Consider the following 20,527-nt stretch of genomic DNA (forward strand, 5'->3'; position numbering starts at 1 on the left):
TAGACTGGAAAAGGAAGGATATAATTATGGAAGTTTTAATTGCTCCCTAAGTGTGTTTTACCAAAGTGATAGCATTTTTTTAATTGGAAAAAGAGGATATATATTATAGACTATATTATCAAAAGTAGAAATACTGAAAGCATTTCCTCTAACATACTGGTTTAGATAATGTTAGCAATTTGTATGTCTACTAATGGAGTATAGAGCTTTTAAGGAAATTCTATTTAGAGTTGAATATTTAATTTGGTGAATAGTCTATAAAGTATTCTTGTTATTGCCTGAGTGTTAATATAAAAACTTATATTATCTATATGCACAAGAGATTATACATAAGTCTTGGAAGCCAGGGCCTAACACAGTGAGTTGGGGAAACTTGTTAAAGGATATAGGACCACAAACCTTATGGAGTGCAGCAGCTCCACTTCTTGGCATTTTCTTATTGTCTTAACATGACATTACAAAATTAGGAAATAATACAAGTGAAAATTAGAGAATCCTGGTAGGGTTCCCCTTTACTCGGTATGCAGCATGCGAGACAGATCCAGCCTACATAGTCACTGCCTTATTCTTGAAACCTGTAGGGACTAAGACTTTTAGTAGCTACAGTGGTTCTGACCTCATCTTGTTTAAAACTGTAGTCTGCCTCAACATAATAAAGGTCATATATGAAAAGGCCACGGGAAACATTGTACTCCATGGTGAAAAACTGAAAGCTTTTCCTCTAAGATCAGTAGATAAGACAAGGATGCTTGCTCTCACCATATCTTTTCAACACGTTAGTGGAAGTCCTAGCCAGAGCAGTTAGGCAAGAAAAAGAAATAAAAGGCAGGCGGCAGGCATTCATATTAGAAAAAAAAAAAAGTAAAATTATCTCTGCAGATGACATAATCTTATATGTGGAAAACTCTAAAGAAGTTTAACCAAAAAAGTGTTAGAACTAATAAATGAATTCAATAAGATTGTAGGATCAGTTGCATTTTTGTATACTACTAATAAACTATCTGAAGAGGAAATTAAGAAAGCAATCTCATTTATAATAGCATCAAAAGAATAAAGTATATAGAAATAAAGTTACTAAGGAGGTGAAAGACTTACATATTGACAGCAAAAAAACACTGCTGAAAGAAATTAAAGAAGACACAAATAAATGGAAGGAGATCCTGCATTCATGGATTAGAAGAATCAATATTGTCAAAATGTCTATAACACCAAAGCTATGTACAGATCAATGCAATCCCTATCAAGATTCCACCATTTTTGTCATTTTTGTTTTTACAGAAAAAACAATCCTAAAATTCATACGGAACCATAAAGGGCCCTGAATGGCCAATATCATCTTGAGAAAGAACAAAGCTGGAGGCATCGTACTTCCTGATTTCAAAATGTGTTACAGGTCAGGCACAGTGGCTCACGACTGACTGTAATCCTACCACTCTGGGATGCCAAGGCGGGAGGACTGCTTGAGCTCAGGAGTTCGAGATTTTAGCCTGAGCAAGAGTGAGACCCTGTTTCTACCAAAAGGGAGGGAAAAAAAAAGTAACTGGGTAGGTGAGGCCGTGTGGTATGGTACGTGCCTGTAGTCCCAGCTACTGGGGAGTCTGAGACAGAAGGATTGCTGGAGCCCAGGAGTTGCAGGTTGCAGTTAGTTACAATGATGCCACTGCAGTCTACCCAGTGTGACATAGGGAAACTCTGTCCTAACAAAAACAAACAAGGCAACTGAACACCCCTCCTCACAACCCCCCCACACCTTCATATTTAAATTATTGTATTGTAAAAAATGTATTACAGAGCTACAGTAATTAAAATAGTATGGTACTGTCATAAAGACAGACCAGTGAAACAGAATAGATAGCCCAGAAATAAACCCATGAATATATGGTTAATTGAACTTTGACAGAGTGCCAAGAATACATAATGGGGAAAGGGTAGTCTATTCAACATATGATGTTAGGAAAACTGTATATCCACATCCAAAACAATGAAATTGGATCTCTATTTTAAACCATGCAAAAAAATCAAAATGGATGAAAGACTTAAGCATAAGACCTGACACTATACAACTGCTAGAAGAAAACATAGAGGAAAAGCTTCATGACATTTGCAATGATTTTTTTGGATATGACACCAAAAGTACAGGCAACAAAAACAAAAATAGACAAGTGGGACCACATCAAACTCAAAAGCTTCTGCACAGCAAAGGAAACAGTCAATAGAGTGAAGAGAATCTACAGAATGGGAAAAATACATGCAAGCCATACATCTGATAAGGAATTAATATCTAGAATGTTAATATATATGGAACTCCTAAAGCTGAATAACAAAAACCACAAATAACCTGATTTTAAAATGGGCAAATGACTTGAATAGACATTTCTTCAGAGAAGACATACAGATAGCAAACAGTTGTATGAAAAGATACTCAACATCACTGATCATCAGGGAAATGCAAAATTAAGCCACAATGACATATCATCTCACATCTCTTAGGATGACCATCATTAGAAAACAAGACAGCAAGTGTTGGCAAGGATGTGAAGTAATTGGAACTCTTATACGCTGTGTGGGAATGTAAAATGGTGCAGCCACTGTGGAAAATGGTATGGAGGTTCCTCAAAAAATTAAAAATAGAACTGCCATGTGACCCAGCAATCCCACTTCTGAGAATTTATTCAAAAGAACTGAAATCAGAATCTCAAAGAAACAATACACATGTGCATTCATTGGAGCACTATTCAGAATAGCCAAGATGTGAAAACAACCTAAATGTCCATTGACAGAAGAATGGATAAAGAAAATGTGGTCCATATGTACAATTGAATATATACAATTGAATTTACCCTTTAAAAAGAAGGAAATTCTGCTATGTATAACAACATGGATGAACCTGAGGGACATTATGCTAAGTGAAATCAGTCAGTCACAGAATGACAAATATGCATGATTCCACTTACATGAGATACCTAAAAACTGTCAAACTCATAGAAGCAAAAAGTAGGATGGTGGTTGCCATGAAGCTGGGGAGGGGGGGAAATGGAGAGTTGCTGTTCAAAGAGTATAAAATTTCAGTTACGCAAGATGAATAAGTGCTAGAAATCTGTTGCATAACATTGTGCCTATAGTTAACAATATTGTACTGTACACTTATTTTTTTAAGCTTATGTGTTCATACCGCACACACAAAAAGAACAACAAAACAAAACCCCCTATAGTCTAGCTGGTCAGATTGCCTTTGGCAATAGGCCCTATAGTCCAGTTGTGCCAAATGGAGTGAATGTCAGTCAAATTTAACCAGTTGTGAGCCTTGTGTCTCTTCATTATTATGAAATTGAAAATAGTTTGTTATGGAAATTAATAATGTTTAGATTGTATTCAGGGGATCTTACAGTTAATTGTATTTAAGAGCCTTTTAAAGATCAGTTCCTAGTTTGAGAAGTTATTATATTTACAAAGAGTATAACAGCTGTACATGAAATGGCAAGTTTATTTTGTAAAAGAGAATCATTTTTCTTAGGCTGATTCTACTTCAGCATGGTTTAACATTTATGAACAATAAGCCAGAGGTTTACAACTAGGCTTGAGATTTTCTATATAAGCAGATGCATTTGATCAGAAATTATGTTTTCATTTTAAGTCATCTTACAGATTGGCCATCATGGAAATGTGTCAAGTTTTTCGTCAGTTTGTTTAAAGTCTAGAATTTTTACTTACAATGGTGTAATTTTTTACTGTAACGTAATATGTACCTCTTTTTTTCTAGTAAATCCAATCATGTTTATGTCCTTGAACGTACTAGAAAATTTACACTGCTAAATATATCTATAATACTGTGTACTGTAGAACATTTTTCTTAAGTTAATAATAAATTATAGCTCTATTATTTTCATCCTGAGATCATATTGCATACATTGAACTTCCATTTTAATGTAATGAATATTTATTGAGGAAAGCAGTCCTCCTCTGAGCCCTTTATATCATTCAAATACATAATTTTAAAAGTTTTTGAAATTTAAGATATACCGAAATAGAATAAAATTACAAAAAATCTTGCTAAGTAAAACTCTGATCTTTATAGTTTATTTTAATAATGTGCTGGTAATTTTTTAGAAACTAAAACTATCTATAAATTATGATTACTATTGAAATTTACTTTGGTACTAAGCAAAGTAAATTTTACTTGCTTCAGGTGGTAGATCAGAACACACAGTACATTTGGGCTTGGTGGGATGAATTAGCCGCTTTGATTGGCTAAAGCTTGGCTGTTTGTGGTTGGCTGAAATCCGATTATTTGTTACAAAAAATATACTTCTAAATTAGGTTTTAGTTTGTTTATGTACAAAGTTAGATTGTATTTGTTAGGTAGGAGCTTCAAGTACAGAGACAGCCTCAGGCAAATGGCCTCTTATTTAACAGAATATATAGTGGCAAGGTAATTATTATCTCCAGACTAAACTAAAGATGTGTTGATATATGATTCTGATTTTATATACCTACGCCATTTATGCCACTAGTCATTTTGATGAATTATTTCACAAGTAAATTATAAATTATTCACAGTAAATAACTAGGGGTGAAGATTTATAGTGAAACTAGTCTACCCATGTGGGGATGGAGGGGAGGACAGGCTAACATAATTTCTCATAATTTGCTATATACCGAAGCAATATATTATCATATAAACAAAATTACACAGTCAACTGAAACTGCACGAAAAAATGGCAAATATATTAGGGAACATAGTTTTGAAATGATGTGTCATGGCTCTGAGGAAGCTAATGGAAAACAGTACCTTGGAGTTCTTTGATCATAACCACTTTTTAAAAGATTACACTGTATTTGGCTGGAAAACAGCGAGACAGTGTTTCCATGAGAATCATTCTCTGAAAATTGTTTTTGTTAAGCAACTGCTCATTTATTATCATTTGAGAAAGTTTACACATATGTAAAATAGATTAAAAATAAATCAATAAAATTAAAAGGTAAAGTAAATTGATGTGATTTACTGTGGAAACAATTTTAGTGATTCAGGTTTTACATACATACAAGGGAAGAAATAGAGGAAGGTATGGACGTTTCTAAAACTCCTTTTAGGTTGAATTTTTAAGAGACCAGGTTACACTTGTGTTTATGCTGGCAAAATAAATTTTTTGGCTTTAAATTAGGGTATCTGAAAGAAATTGTCCTATTTTTGTTTGTTTTGTTGCTTGTTATTCATTTTCATTGTGCTTACCAGTTAGCATTCCATTAGTATGTTTAAGGTATTTTATTTATTTGGAAGTTAACGTTTGACTTTCAAATATGCGATTAAAGAGACTTTGTTGCCTTTTTAAAAATATTACTTTTTTCTGATTAAAAAATTAAAATAACTAGGTTCGATTGTATAAAACAGTATAAAGGAGAAATAAAAACTACCTCCAAATAAGCATGTTTATACTATTCCTCACTGAATATCCTCATTTTATTGGGATAAATCAGGGTCTGAATTTTGATATTTAAGTTTGCAAGCTCATCCATTCAAATTTGTAAAATTCTGTATGTTTTTGTGAAATTGAAGAGATTAATATACAGACTACAGTGGTAATTTGGATATTTCCCTTGTAAAACAAAATTATCAGGCAAATTGAGAATATTGATTTTGGTTGGCCAGCAAGTTTTATACATTTTATTCCCTTTTTTCTCCCTTTTTCTCTTTCATAAATGTATGTTAATGCTTAGTGTTGCTAGATGCTGAAGGCATGTGAGTGTCTAGGTGTGAGCCTTGCCTTCAGGACTTTGCCTTCAAAGTCTAATATAAATAACATCAACACTAAGTAGTGTGCTATAAAAAACATGAGTACAGAGTGACAGGGGAGCACAGAGGCAAACCTGGGGCAGATGTACAGGTATCGTGGAGAGTGTGACATTTGAGCTGAATCTTAAAGTCTTATTCCATGAAGTAAATAAAGACATTTCAAATGGAAGGAATATATGTCTGCAGATGCATGGATGAGGATGGGATATTTGGGAACTACAGGTAGTTTGTAACGGGGCTGGTGAAATAAGGAGCCAGATGTTGAAGGATCTTGGAGAATAGTAGAAACAATAGTCACCATTCTTAAAATTTGAAGAATCAGATGGATGTTTAACAGTATGCGTTTAGCATTGTCAGAATAATGTATAAGGGATTTTATGACTAAAATTTATAGTGATGTATCTTTCTCTACTGCAGTGTCTTACTTAGGGGATCAAAATACTTACTGGACTGATCCAGGCACTCTCTCACTTGAAAATGCTTAATAATGTATTACAACATTCAGTGATATATATATTTTTTTCATGCCAGGGCAGTTAAAGAGGAGTGTGTTCAGGATGGATTTACACTTGGCTTTGTGTTTTCCTCGTGCCTTTTACTTGTTTTATCATGTTACTCTATTAACTAATTTTTATTCCCTCTTCTTCCTGTTATTTTACTTTTTAAATCTATAAATAAGTATTCTAAGTTGATTTTTAGGTGCTTAATCTTATATTCTCCTTTAGTGAGTGAGTTATTTTTTGTTATAATTTTTAGTTTGGTTACGGATATGTAGTTTCTGGGTAACTCGTAATATTGTGATAATGCTACACTCTTTCATTTGTTTCATTAGAATATTTAAATGCAGAAAATAACTTTTAAGACGTTATAGTATATTTAAATTTTGTGTTAAAATTTGTTTTTCAGAAACAAAGAATTATTGTAGTTAATAGCCTGCTTTGGGTCATGGCATGTGACCCCAAGTTGAAATGTAAAATTACGGCCAATTTCATGTGATTCAAAAATGTTACTTAATTTGATGTAGTAATTCACATCAGAGATTGCTTTGGAGAGAGTCTGAAAATTATGTAGGTTGCTATGGAGTTTTTTGATGACAGCCAGAATATAATTAGTAATTTGTTAGAAAACATACTACTCATTTTTTTAATAATACGTTGAAGATTTTCTAAACAGATTACATCAAGTATAATTTGAATGCATTACATTTTTCTTAAGTTAGTTTATATAATTATTTCTTTTCTTTTCCTCTTTTTAAAATATGGAATTAACCTACATTGTAGATAAACAAGCAGTTAAAAATCTCCTATGGGCAAATGCAAGATAATTAGGTTTCAGAAAAATGTATGGAATTTATACAGCTTTTTACAAGGCGCTTCATAGATTTCTTAGAAAAATGGAATTAAAAGATAAAAAAATATATAAACTTTAGTTCTCATCATAAACACCATCAAGTTCAAGACACTTTTGTAAGTGATGATACCAGCCAGTTAGTCTATCTCTAGAGAACTGGAGGTCCTGGGAATTTAACCATGTCATTGCAGTCTTTTTTACATTGACAGAAGAAAAATGGATGCCCTTTAAAGATTTTTTAAGATTATCAAACAAAAAGAGTTCAGAAGGAGCCAAATTAGGACTGTAAGGTAGATGCCTAATGATTTCTCGTGGAAACTCTCACAAAATTGACCTTGTTTGATGAGAGGAATGAGCAGAAGCATTGTCGTGGTTAGAGAAAGACTCTGGTGAAGCTTTCCCAGGTGTTTTTCTGCTACAGCTTTGGCTCACCTTCTCAAAACACTCTCACAATAAGCAGATGTTATTCTTTGGCCCTCCAGAGGTCTTTTGCTGATTCCTTCTCATCTGGCTTTTCTATTAAGTCCTGCCGGTACTAGATCTGGCTTGTAGTCCTCGTCTCCCAGGGTTCCAGAAAATCAATCCCTCACGTCAGGGAGAAGAGTGCTGGTCCCAAGTTGCCTATGGGGCTGTTGTTTAAGCAGGTTTGCTGATCCTCTCAAGTTGCTTCTGTCTTGCTGTCTTCATCTTTTCCCAGCAGTGTGGATTGTGTTGGCCGTCCCCCACCCCCAGCTTAATCTCGGGATGGCAGGTAGTACTTGTGAATATGAATCAGCCAATCCCTGTTCGCTTGAGTTGGAAGACACTATGATGAGCTATATAGGTTGTTCTCCCTGTCATTGGTTGATGTTTATGTGAAAGAAAGCCAGTTGTTGAGATATTCTTTTGTGACCATGGTAGGCTCTGGTCCCCCAAGTGGAGTACTTGAGTGGCCCAAGCTTTAAGAGGGACCCTATAGCTTCCAGGGGTTTGCTTGATCTCTACCACTACTGAGCTGGGGGCAGGAGCAATGCAGTTGCTTACTGGGTTGTGGGAGCCTGAAAGGCTTTCTTTGCAAAGCCTCAGCCGGGCTCAGGAGTTGCTTTTCTGGTCACTAGGGGGAGCCACTGGTAGATGGGTCAGGACAAGCTCTCCAAACTGGTAAGGCCTTAACGCTTGAGTGCTAAGGCCCCAGGCCGGGATCTTTCCACCCTTGTCTAGCAGTGCAGTTTTTTTGGCGGGGAGGGGTGGGTGCTCTCCCTAATCGCTGCTCCTTGGTCCCCCACAGCACACTTCTGTCAGTTCAGTCCACATGTGGCCCCTCCCCTAGGCCAGGTCTCAAACCAACCCCCATCTGTGTGTCTGACCCACTGGCATGTGTCTCTGCTAAACACCAGTGGGTAAGGAGTTCCCAGAATGTGCACCCCTGTTCCAGTTCAATTCTCAAAGGAAGAGGTGTGGGGCTCTCTTTTGTGGGGACTTCAGCCAGGAGCTCGTGAACTTCTCAGCTCAAACTGCTCTCCCTGTTGTAATGGGTGGAGGAAGCGGCCGCAGCACCTGGTCAGCCAGCACACCTGCATGTGCGGCATTTGGTTGCCATGGAACCAGGGGCCAGGCTATTCCTCTGGAATGCCACGTCCTTATCCCATATGGCAATCTCCAGCGGAAGGAATAGGTGCGCTCCCACCACACTCTCCCACCAGCTGTGTCCCTGCAGGTTTCCTTGCCATCCAAGTCCAGCTTCTAGACTTCTTCCCTGCGACCCCCTGCACTCCTCTCATGTCGCTAGGGAACTAGGACTGGCTTGCTTATCTGCGGTGCCAGGTTGTGTGACCCCGTGAAACACCAGCAAGCAGAGGGTTCCTAAATTGTGGACCCTTGTTCTACCACAAGTCCTCAAAGGAAGAGGTGTGGGCCCCACTCTCTGTGGAGACCTCACCCTAGAGTACGCACCTGCCAGAGAGAAGCAGCCGGTGGCAAAGTTCTCTGCTCACTCGACTCTCACGGTTGTAATGGGTAGGGGAGGGGCCGTGGCTCCCGGTCAGCCCGAGCTCAGACTGCTTCCTCAGTTGCAGTGGCTAGGGGAGGTGCAGGGGAGGGAGTGTCTGGATGGAAGAAAGCTGGCATGCTGGCCTCTCATGGCCCTCTCCCCAGGGGAGCCTCTCATGGACTGCCCACACTCCTGGGGCTTGCTATTTCACACCACTGTTTCATATTTGCTGCCTTGCCTGGGGTCGTGGAGGGTAGAAAAGCCTTTTATCCAGTTTGCTGTAACATCATAGAGTAATATTCACAGTTATCAGAAAAAGCTATGAAAATACTCCTCCCTTTTCCAACTGTCTTAGTGATGGGAGGCTATATTTTCTTCAAGTACTTCAGCCAAATTATATATCATAACAAATATGAGAATCCATTTGTTAGTAAGCCAGACATTAGATTTGCAGAAATGTAAAACATAAAACAGTGCCACTCTTCTAACAGAACTTTTTAAAAATAAAGTTTTTTCTCATATAAATATGCTGTTTAGGAGTTTATTGGTTTTATAAGTTCATAATAAGTTTTCAGTGAATTAATGTTTTTAAAAGTTTTATTTATAATTGACATAATTGTACACATTTATAGGGTACAATATGGTGTTTTGATACATGTATACATTGTGTAATGATCAAATTAGGGTAATCAGCAAATCCATTGCTGCAGACATCATTTCTTTCAATGAGAACATTCAAAATCCTCTTTTCAAGCTGTTTTGAAATATACATTATTGTTAACTATAGTTAATACTATAATGCTGTGTAATTGAAAACCAGAACTCATTCCCCCTAACTGCAACTTTGTATCTATTGATCAACCTCTCCCCGTCCTGTATGGCCTACTTACATGTATCAACTTCTTTAGATTCCATATATGAGTGAGATGATGCAGTATTTGTCGTTCTGAGTCTGGCTTATTTCACTTAACATAATGTCCTCCAGATTTATCCCTGTTGACACGATTTCATTCCTTTTTATGGCTGAATGGTATTCTATTGTATATATGTAGCACATTTTCTTTATCCATTCATGTGTTGATGGACACTTAGGTTGATTACATACCTTGACTTTTGTGAATAATGCTGCAATAAACATGGGAATGCAGATTTCTCTTCAATATACTGATTTCATTTCCTTTGATATATACCCAGTAGTGGAATTGCTAGATCATATGGCAATTCCAATTTTAAGTTTTTAGGGAAACTCGATATAGTTTTCCATAATGGCTGTACTAATTTACAGTCCCATCAACAGTGTACAAGGGTTCCCTTTTCTCTATGTCCTTACCAACACTTACCTTTTGTCTTTTTGATAATAGCCATTCTAACTGAAGTGGGGTATAATCACATTGTGATTTTTATTTGCATTTCTCTGGTGATTAGCGAAGCTGAGCATTTTGTTATGTACCTGTTGGTCATTTGTATGTCATTTTGAGAGATGTCTATTCAGGTCTTCTGCCCATTTTTAAATCAGATTATTATTATTATTATTATTATTATTTTGCTATTGAGTTGTTTGAATTCCTTGAATATTCTAGATATTAACCCCTTGTCATATGCATAGTTTGCAAATTTTTTTTCCATTCTATAGGTTGTCTCTTCACTCTGTTTCCTTTGCTGTGCAGAAACTTCTTAGTTTGATGTAATCCCATTTATCTGTTTGTCCTTTTGTTGCCTGTGTCTTTGAGGTCTTATCCAAAAAAGTTTTGCCCAATACCAATGACATGAACATTTCCCCCATGTTTTCTTCTAGTAGTTTTATAATTCCAGATCTTTAAGTCTTTAATTCATTTTGAGTTAATTTTTGTATTGAATTAATAATTATAAAAAAATTAGTATTAAACCCTAATGTGAATGTTGATAATTCATAAATAAAAGCTCTTTGAAAAAAAATGTAAAAGAGTTCTGAGACCAAAAACTTTGAGAATCACTCAGTAGAAAAGATAACCTTTGAAAATGTCATCAGTAAGGAGTAAAATATTGAGGGGTGTATGGATGTTTCCGTAAAGGGGAAAGTATCAAAATCTTAATTGTAGATCCTTATAAAAATCTACAAGCTTAGGCATTTGGCATTGTGCCTGTAATACCGTAGAAGAGTGGTTTCTGGTAAATGTTTGGACAACATTTATTTATTCATCATTAGGATGATGATTACCAAATACTCTGTTTGTTCCAAGCATTATGCTAGATGCCAGCAATTCAGTAAAAAAGACAGCTGTGTCCCTATTTTTCATGGATGTTTCATTCTAGTCAAGGAAACAGAATAATAACAGATTAGGATAAGTACCGAACAGGAAATTTAGGGTACTGAGAAAAAGAGTAACAGGGATACATAGGTGAATTAGGAAGGTCTCTCCAAGGAAGAGACATTTAAGCTGAGACCATAGGGATAAGAAGCCAGCCATGAGAAGAGCATTCTAGACAAGGGGAAGAATACTCACAAAGACATAAATGGCAAGAAAATTCTATGGTATTTCACAGTCTGGATACAAATACCTTTAAAAAATGTCAACAGTTTATCATTTATTTCTCACAATAATCCTGTGAGGTAGTCCAGATACCATTACTGTAAACATTGGGTAGTTCTGACAAATAAAGATGCCCCATTAGAATGGTGGATAACAGTTTTATCATTTTTAATACCCCATGTTAATGGCTGATAGTAATATAGATTTAATTCAATATCTATAATATAATGAGGCATTATAAAATTTATTGATGCAAATTATGTTACTAAAGAAATTAAAGTTGCTACATAAAGCATAAAATATACAAATAGTCCATTTACCTCAAAAATGATCAGGAAAAAATATTTTTAAAATTAATGTTGTGAATATATTTTTAGATAATGAAGAGTAGCCTTTAAGTAAAATAAGTTATATAATATTTATCTTAAGTACAATGCTATTGAAGCTTCTAAGAATTTTTGAATGGATTTCATAAGAATGTGCTTGTTTAGTTGCACTGACTTCTCATTTCTGATGTTATGACATATTTGATTTATATATGTCCAGTGTCACAGACATAAGAATTTATAGTAGACAAATGTAAAGAATATTTGTGAACCAGGTCTTCTCTAACCTTTCTTTACTACTTCCTTAGCCAAGAACCTTATATATTCTTGCTTTTATCTCTTTTTTGCTGTGCTGTAAGTAGCAACTAACACCTTTTTTGCTCATTCCTGGAGTCACAGGTGAATCCTGAGTTTGGTTTACTGCTCTGGGCAGAGGAACCTGAGGAACTTGACTCCAGAGAAGCCTAGCTTCAAGGCCACCTGAGAAATTCACTTACTGGTGACACTGGTGTCACTTCCTATTCTTTGTATTCTGTGAATCATTGATATCAGTGTTTAGGGGCTAAGAAATAGCATAGGTTGTTATTTGCTGATATTTTATGCTGTCAAAATGGATAATCTATCATCAGTGACTTGAAAATCATAAAACCTAGTTCAAAAGAGCCAAGACACCAAATTTATTATCATTGCCAACGTAGATTCCTTTTTTCTGTGTTAATGACTTTGGCAGATGTGCTTCAGATCCCCAGGGTATCTTTGAATTTAGTTATTGTAATTTGGGTAACTTTCAGTTTTCCTGTGGCCCTTGTGTTTTGGTTGTGTTTGCTCCTTGGGGAGGCGTGGCATTTTTAATCAGTTCTCTAGGGAAAGCTTGACTGAATGCTGTGCTTAAATTTACTGGTTCAGTGTTGTTAAATAGAATCTTAAAATAATTGAATAAATTTTGGAAGAAAGGTATCTTTTTTCCTGCTGGATCTAATAGTTGACTTTCTCTTTAGGAGTTTACATTGAAGGAATGCAAATAATTTAATTTGTCAAAAATAAAAGAAACAGTCATTTTAGCTTTCCAGGAAAATTGTGAAAATGGCAATGCAATATTTGTAAGGGAATTTATAATGTGATTTATGTAATTTTAAAAAAAGATAGGCTTCTTCAGACTAATTATAGTATGTGGAAAAATTGTGGTAGTATTTTTATGATTGAATCTGAAATCTTTTTGATGGCTGTCAAGGCAATTCTTCATATATAAAATAAAAAGTCAAGTTTTTAATGGGACAAATGTTATATAGTTAGGCATTTTCTTGAATTATACTCTATACAGTTGAGTTCTGACTGCTATGTTCTAAAATTCTATGTTCATAAAATATTTAAACCATTTAGTTTCATTTTAAAGGAGGCCTATGATAAATGCCTTTCTAAATGTGAATATCCCTTTATAAAACAACTCATTTACAGAGTTTGGATTTTTATATTTTTATAATAAAAATGTTTTTAACTGTACTTTTGGGCTATTTAGTTGGAATTTTGTTTTAAAGAACACAGAAGGGCAAATAGTAGATACATGATGAAACAAAATATTAATAATGAGAACCAGTTTTCTTTTGTTACTCTTTATGTTCCAATTATATTAATTACAGTCATCAAATTGATTTGGTCTCTGCTGTTAGGACAAATCATAAAAAACCAAAGCTATAATTTCTTCATTCTAAATTTTTTCCTATAGCTTCTCTCTTTCCTTTCCATTTAATTACTTAAATGATATTTATTATAAAAAAATCAAAACATTACAGAGCTGAGATGTTCAGAACAAAACATGAAATACTACCCTCCAAAATTTTGTGAGCAGCCTTTGTTTTGTATACAAATATACAAGTATTCTATTATATATGTACACATTTTAAAACATACAAATGTCATGTTTACATAATCTGCAAGCTGATTTTTTTAACTTTTCTTTGGAAGCTTTTTATGTCATTACATATTTGACTTTATTCTTGTTAACTATTGCAAACTATTCTATAATCTGGATGAAACATAGTTCATTTAACCAGTCCTTATATTTCTTTCTATATATGTGTATTTTGTAAAGTATGAATAGGTCCAGTAGCTTTTCTTCCTTGAAATTCCTGTTACTAACATTTAGAGTCTCAGCTCTCTGAAATTCATACGTTTATTTTCTTGATTCTTGGCTTTCTATGACTCTGTCACCATCCCATGTTCAAATCCCATTCTCTTCTCTTCATGCCAACTCTGTTCTTTAGTGGAATCTTTAAAAATTGTAGCCCAGATTTATTCATAAGAACCAATCAGTATCAATTTTTCTATGCCAGTTGTATAAAGGATTTTATGCCACTTTGATTCTAGCCTGAAAGGAAATCCAGTGATTCACATTATAAATAGAAATGCTAATTTAATGGTACACAAATTGAATTAAATCAAAATTCAACAGGTATGTGATAAAGTAACAATTCTAAAATCCTATTCTTTTGGTGAGGAAACTCCTGTGAAGCCTATTTAAAAATGATTTTGGCATGTCTTAGATTTTAAAAATGTATATTATATGCCTTAGCATTATAATTTTTTATAAGAAATACTTTCAGAAGCAGAAGCAAAACTGTTAAATGGAGGCTTTCTTCATTAAAGAACCTTAGTGTGTTCTCTGATGAACATTTACTAGAAAGGAAGGAGAGACAGTGAAATGGTCACTTGGCAGTAGGAGAGAATGAGGATCAAATAAGATTAACAGCAAGAACTATAAGGGGCTAAACTTTGTTACCCTGGTAATCATTATAACCTCTTTGGAATATTAAGGTCTCAGGATTGAGAAAAGATACCCTCAAAAACTACCTAGTTTTTTCTTTGAACCCTGATGAATCCACACACACACAAAAAATTTAGAGATATTTTGGAAGTTGAAATGGCAAAGAATAGACCATATTTGAATCTGAGTAAAACACAGTTTATGTTTTTCTTTGGTAATTCACAAAAATTAATTTAAATTTATCTTTGAAGACACTTAGATCCTTCATTCATTGAAACAAAATGAATTGAGAGCTATGGTTTTTGGTTTGGTAAAAGAACAGAAGATTTTTCTCTCTAGAGTTACAGGCTTGTATTTAGATTAGGCCAAAGGTAGCTCTTCATTGCCTGGGAATATTTGTAGATAAGAAATTTCAAACCCACAAATTTAGAAGTGATTGAAATAATTTTAGTTGAATGGTATTTGTACATAGTCTGGTCCTTTACCCATTTTTTATAATTGGGTTGTAGTTCCTTGTATATTCTGGGTACAAAGGCTTACCAGATAAATGATTTGGAAATATTTTTTCTGAGTCTTGATATTGTCCATTAAAATTCAAAACAAAGGTTTTTAACTTTGCTGAAGTCCAGTTTACCTGTTTTTTTCTTTTGTTGCTCAGGCTTTTGGTGTCATATCTAAGAATGCATTGCCAAATCAAAGGTCATGAAAATCTACCCATGTTTTCTTCCTAGGAGTTTTATGATGTTAGCTCTTAGATCCATTTCTCATTAATTTTTGTATATGGTTGGAGGTAGGGGTCCAACTTTACTCTTTTGCATGTGAAAATCCGGTTTTCTCAGCACCATTTGTTGAAGAGGCTATTCTTTCCACCATTAAATGGACTTGACACTTTTGTGAAAAACCAGCTGGCTTTTTTATATAAGGGTTTATTTCTGGACTCTCTATTCTATTGGTGTTACATGTCTAACCTAATATGCCAGTACCACACTGTTTTGGTTACTGTAGTTTTGTAGTAAGTTTTGAAATTGGGAGGTGTGAGTCCTCCAATTTTGTTGTTGTTCAAGATGGACTTGGCTATTCAGGGCCCTTTACATTTCCACATGAATTTGAATATCAGCTTTTCCATTTCTGCAAATGAATGATTTTTTTTAAGCCTGCTTTTCAGATTCTGTTTTATTTGAGATTCATCGATGTTGGTACATAGACATTTGTTTGCTGGTATGTCCTTATAATCCATTTTCTGAATAAACTTCAGTGTATTTGTCCTTTTTCCTATTGAAGTACAGTTAGATTGTTCGCAGTTTTTTTCTTTTAACAAGCAGTGCTCCCAATGAACACTGTTGTGCATGCTACTTGTTCACATGTTTGAAAGTTTCTTTGGGATAGTAGTTGTCAACCAGGGGTGATTTTGCCCGCCAGGGAACATTTGGTAATATTTGGAGACATTTTTGATTATCAAGACTAGGGGAAGGGGTGGTGCTAGTGGCATCTTGTGGGTAGAGGCCAGAGATGCTGCTAAACAAAGAATTACTCAAATTATCCAAAAATCTTAATAGTACCAAGGTTGAGAAACCCTGCTCTGAGAATATACTCAGAAGTAGAATTGATAAAGCTTAGGGTATGTGCAATGTTTTTATTTTGTTAAAATGATATGAAATAGGTTTCTGTAAAACATGGAGGAAATATTTCCAATATAGGTGAAGGTTTGGAATATTTGGAATTAAAATTAAAGCTGCTTTAGCAATGCTGGCAATCTGATAATTGTAAGCAACTTAGATATCTCAACCAGATTGAGTAGCAGCATTATCCAGAGTTAACCAGTTCATTCACTTACTCAGAGTGTGTATATAATCTTTGTGAACTGAAATGTATTGATACTTCCTGTCTGAGTAAAAGATTGATTTTAGAGTGAGAGTCTGTTTCAGAAAAGTGCCATATGTGCAGATAGGAGAGTTGGAATATTAGGCTAAACATGCTAACTGAGTAAGAGCAAAATTACAATGTAAAAGCACACAGTTTTTCCTGACAAAGATGGTTGTTAAACATTGAAGGCTTAAATGTTTTAAAAGTTTCTATTGCTCTAGTGTGTTTTAAATTAAACACAGGAGTGAACTTATTGAATTTTGAGACCCACTTTTAGGCCCACCTTTGAAAATCTGATGCGCAGAAATATGTGCACACAACTTTGCATGTGGTTTGGGTGGTTTATGCATGCTCCTGAAGCCCATCCACAGACTACTCCATCCCCCAGTGATTTTCAGGTTAAGAACTTTGCTAAAAGCCTTTTGAAACTCTTCAAATACTAAAGATAAGGTATATATACATATATATAGATATAATTACTGAATACTAAAGACAACAGTATTTTTTGTATATTCCTGACCAAATGCAGAAGATTTAGTGATAGAGAAGAATAGGTGACTTGGAATTAGAATTGATCAAGCCCTCCAACATTAAGTAAGTGAACACAGGTATTATTTTAACTTTACATCTGTGACCTTCACTTTTGTTTCTCTTTTTACTAGATGTATGCAGCAGTGTTATGGCAACAAGCTAACGAAAACAGACAAAATTCAACTGAGAAAGCATGTTTTGGCATCTCCCTCCCAGAAGAAAAACTTAATGACTTTCGTGATGAACAGATTGGACAGTTGCAGGAGCTGATGCAAGAAGCTACTAAACCCAATAGGCAATTTAGTATTCCTGAGTCTACAAAACCAAAATTTTAGTCTATGCAATCAATAAAGCTTAACAAAGCATGTAAAATTCAGAACCCCCCTTTTAAACTGTCATTGGTTTTTAAAATGATTTGAGTTTTGAGAATGCCTTATGTTAATGAAATATTCATTTATTTTTTGATGTTATGAATGCAATATATGGATCAGGATCACCAGTGACAGTTAAACTCTGACATTATCAGCATAACAGTACTTGGTCGATGGAATTTGATTTTTGGACTAAACATGAAAGAATGGCTCTAAAATGGACAGACTTCTGGAATTTTGTTGAAGTTTTTTTATATGTAAATGTAAATGTTTTTAAGTGCTATGCTTGTTCAAGCATTATCCTCCTGGCTTTGCTTTAGTTTCATCAGATTAGTATATCCTGATAATAATGATATAAAATTCCAGCAAAGTTATTGTTAAAATACATTGTCATTCTGAACATTTCATCATTTCTACTTTAATAATACATACATGATTTTTTTTGAGTGCCCTCTCCCTGAGTCACTGTTTATTCACAATGAAAGGTTGAAGAGAAGCTTTAAGATTCAGTATTACACTATCATTTATATAATAGAGTATACAAAGTCTAATACACTTTTACAATGTTAATAACAAATGACCCCTTAAATAATTTATGGTTACCTTGACAATCTTATTTATTGCCCAATGATTGAGAAGATTAAAAGCATTTTCATGAAATTTTTTCAGACTTCAGTTGATTTGTGATTTAAAAAGAAAATCAAATGGTAATCCCATTCATGTCATAAAATGTGAATTTTTAAAAATATTACAAGCTTAGGTGAATTGTATCTTGAGTTATTGCTATGGTCCGAATATTTGTGTGTCCTCAAAATTTCTATGTTGAAACCTAATCCCCACTATGATGGTATTAGGCAAGAACTTTGAGAGGTGATTAGGTCATGAAGGTAGGGCCCTCATGAGTAGGATTAATGCCCTTATAAAAAGAGGCCCTAGAGAGATCTCTTGCCCTTTTCATCATGTGAGGACACAGTGAAAAGATGGCTGTCTGTGAAACAAAGTGGGTGCTCACCAGACCTCAATGTGCCCGTGCCTTGATCTTGGACTTTCCAGCCTCCAGAACTGTGAGAAATACATTTTTCTTGTTTATAAGCCACTCAGTCTATGGTAGTTTGTTAGAGCAGCCCAAACAGACTAAGACAGTTATGGATGTTTACCCTGGGATTCCAAAGTGATCATTTTCCAGGTACACTTATGTCAGCTCTTTAAAAACTGACCCATGTTTTCTCTCATTTGCTGTCTCATGTGCCTCTCTTTGTATATGGCCGTTAGGCCCCCTAGTCCTTTCTTCTTTCCCTCTTTGTCTCTGTCAGTTGATTAATTGGTCTTTTTCTCATTGAAAGATATATAACTAATCAATAATCAATCTACTCTCTACATTATAATAGGCTCCAGGGGATACAACAATACATAAGATAAAGTTCTTGCCCTCAAGAAGTTTAAAATATAGTGTATTCAGGAACCCTGTTTTATCATTCTCTTTACAGTGTTATTTTTTTTCATCTTGTCTAATAGAAACCTAGTGCCTGTTGAGGACATAGCTTCTCTGTAGTCTTATGAAATGGAAGTTGTGGATTTTTTTCTTTCTTTCTTTTTTTTTTTTTTTCTTTTTTAAGACAGAGTCTTGCTCTGTTGCCCAGGCTGAAGTATAGTGACTGTCATATAGCTCACTGCAACCTCTAACTCCTAGGCTCAGGCAATCCTCCTGCCGCAGCCTCCGGAGTAGCTGGGACTACAGGAGTGTGGCTAATTTTTAAAAAAAATTTTTTTGTAGAGATGGGGTCTTGCTATTGCCCAGGCTATTCTTGAACTCCTGGCCTCGAGTGATCCTCCCACCTCAGCTTCCCAAAGTGCTAGGATTACAGGTATGAGCTACCGCACCCAGCCGTGGATTCTTTTTTTAACTTGCTATAACATAGAGTCCCACCCTCTGGTCTCTTTCAGTCCATCACTATGTTACCTTTGCGTTTTGTTTTCTTTTGGGGTATACTTTCCTTTTCCTACTATTCTTTGGCACCTGACTTGCAGTTCTCTACCTCAAGTCTTACAATTATTTTGGTGACCTTAGTATCTATGTAGTTTACTTATGCAGTAGCCTAATGGTTCTTTGATATTATTCACTTTAACTCATTCAACCACCTGTGTCATTATTACACTTAAACTTTCACTGTATTCAGAACTGTTCCACATCTGAAATTATGAATTATAACATCCCATGCTTTTGTTGCTGTCTCTTAGATCAGATTCCTATTGCACGATTTATTTGTCGAATGAATGAATTACCTATTAAAAACCTGCATATGCCAAACATCATTTTAGATATTGGGACACAAAGACAAAGTCTATGCTATGGGACTCACATTCTAAAGGAGGAACACAAAATACACCAAATATGTAGGATGATAAGTACTATGGAGAAAAATAAAGCAAGGACAGGGGAGAGCTATGGTCCCCAAATTGTGTAATGAGATGCCCTGGGGCACCACAGAGAAATATTTCAAATTTTTGAGGAAATCATAACAGTTGTTGGACACCACACAAATTTCTATCTAGCTCAAGGTGTTAAACAGTTTTACCAGTATGTTGCTGCATTCTTTTCAATGACATCTTTGGGAAGCTGGGCTTTTAGTGGTTGCTATTATAAAAAGGCAAATATTAGATAAAAATTTGTAACAGAAAATAAAGGTGGTGGTATCCAATATGATTACAAAGTTTGAGAACTTGTATAGTGTCTAGTAGGTACTAAGTTGTTATGGCATAAATACTCTCCAAGTTGTTTAGACTCAATAAAACTAAGTTTCTTTTGTTGTTGTTACTGTTTTTGCCTAGATATGCCTGAAAATACTGAGACACTAAGGGTATGTGAACTGAGAAAGTTTGGGAACTGCTGAAATGGGTTGTAGCAGGGAGTGGTGTTTAACAGTAAATTTATGAGTCCTTTACTCGGTTTGTTCAATGTCCTCCTCCTGCTGCTCTCATTCCCATCCCAGTCTGCCCTAGCTTCCATGATCCTTCACTTCAGCCAGCCATGGAGCAATACCCTCCATGTCATCGT

The 20,527-nt window shown here is 35.1% G+C and overlaps 1 protein-coding gene across 1 annotated transcript in view; it reads left to right on the plus strand.

The window, feature by feature from the left end:
• Positions 1-17,538, plus strand: part of SDHAF3 (succinate dehydrogenase complex assembly factor 3) — a 44,883-nt gene extending 27,345 nt beyond the window's left edge. The window contains exon 2 of the mRNA XM_045564778.1: positions 17,233-17,538. Within this exon, the coding sequence (XP_045420734.1) occupies positions 17,233-17,436 (204 nt within the window). The 3' untranslated portion in view covers positions 17,437-17,538. The remainder of the gene's footprint in view (positions 1-17,232) is intronic.
• The last annotated feature ends 2,989 nt before the right edge of the window (positions 17,539-20,527 follow it).

The sequence above is a fragment of the Lemur catta genome, chromosome 11 (genome assembly GCF_020740605.2).
Source record: "Lemur catta isolate mLemCat1 chromosome 11, mLemCat1.pri, whole genome shotgun sequence".
NCBI lineage: Eukaryota > Metazoa > Chordata > Mammalia > Primates > Lemuridae > Lemur > Lemur catta.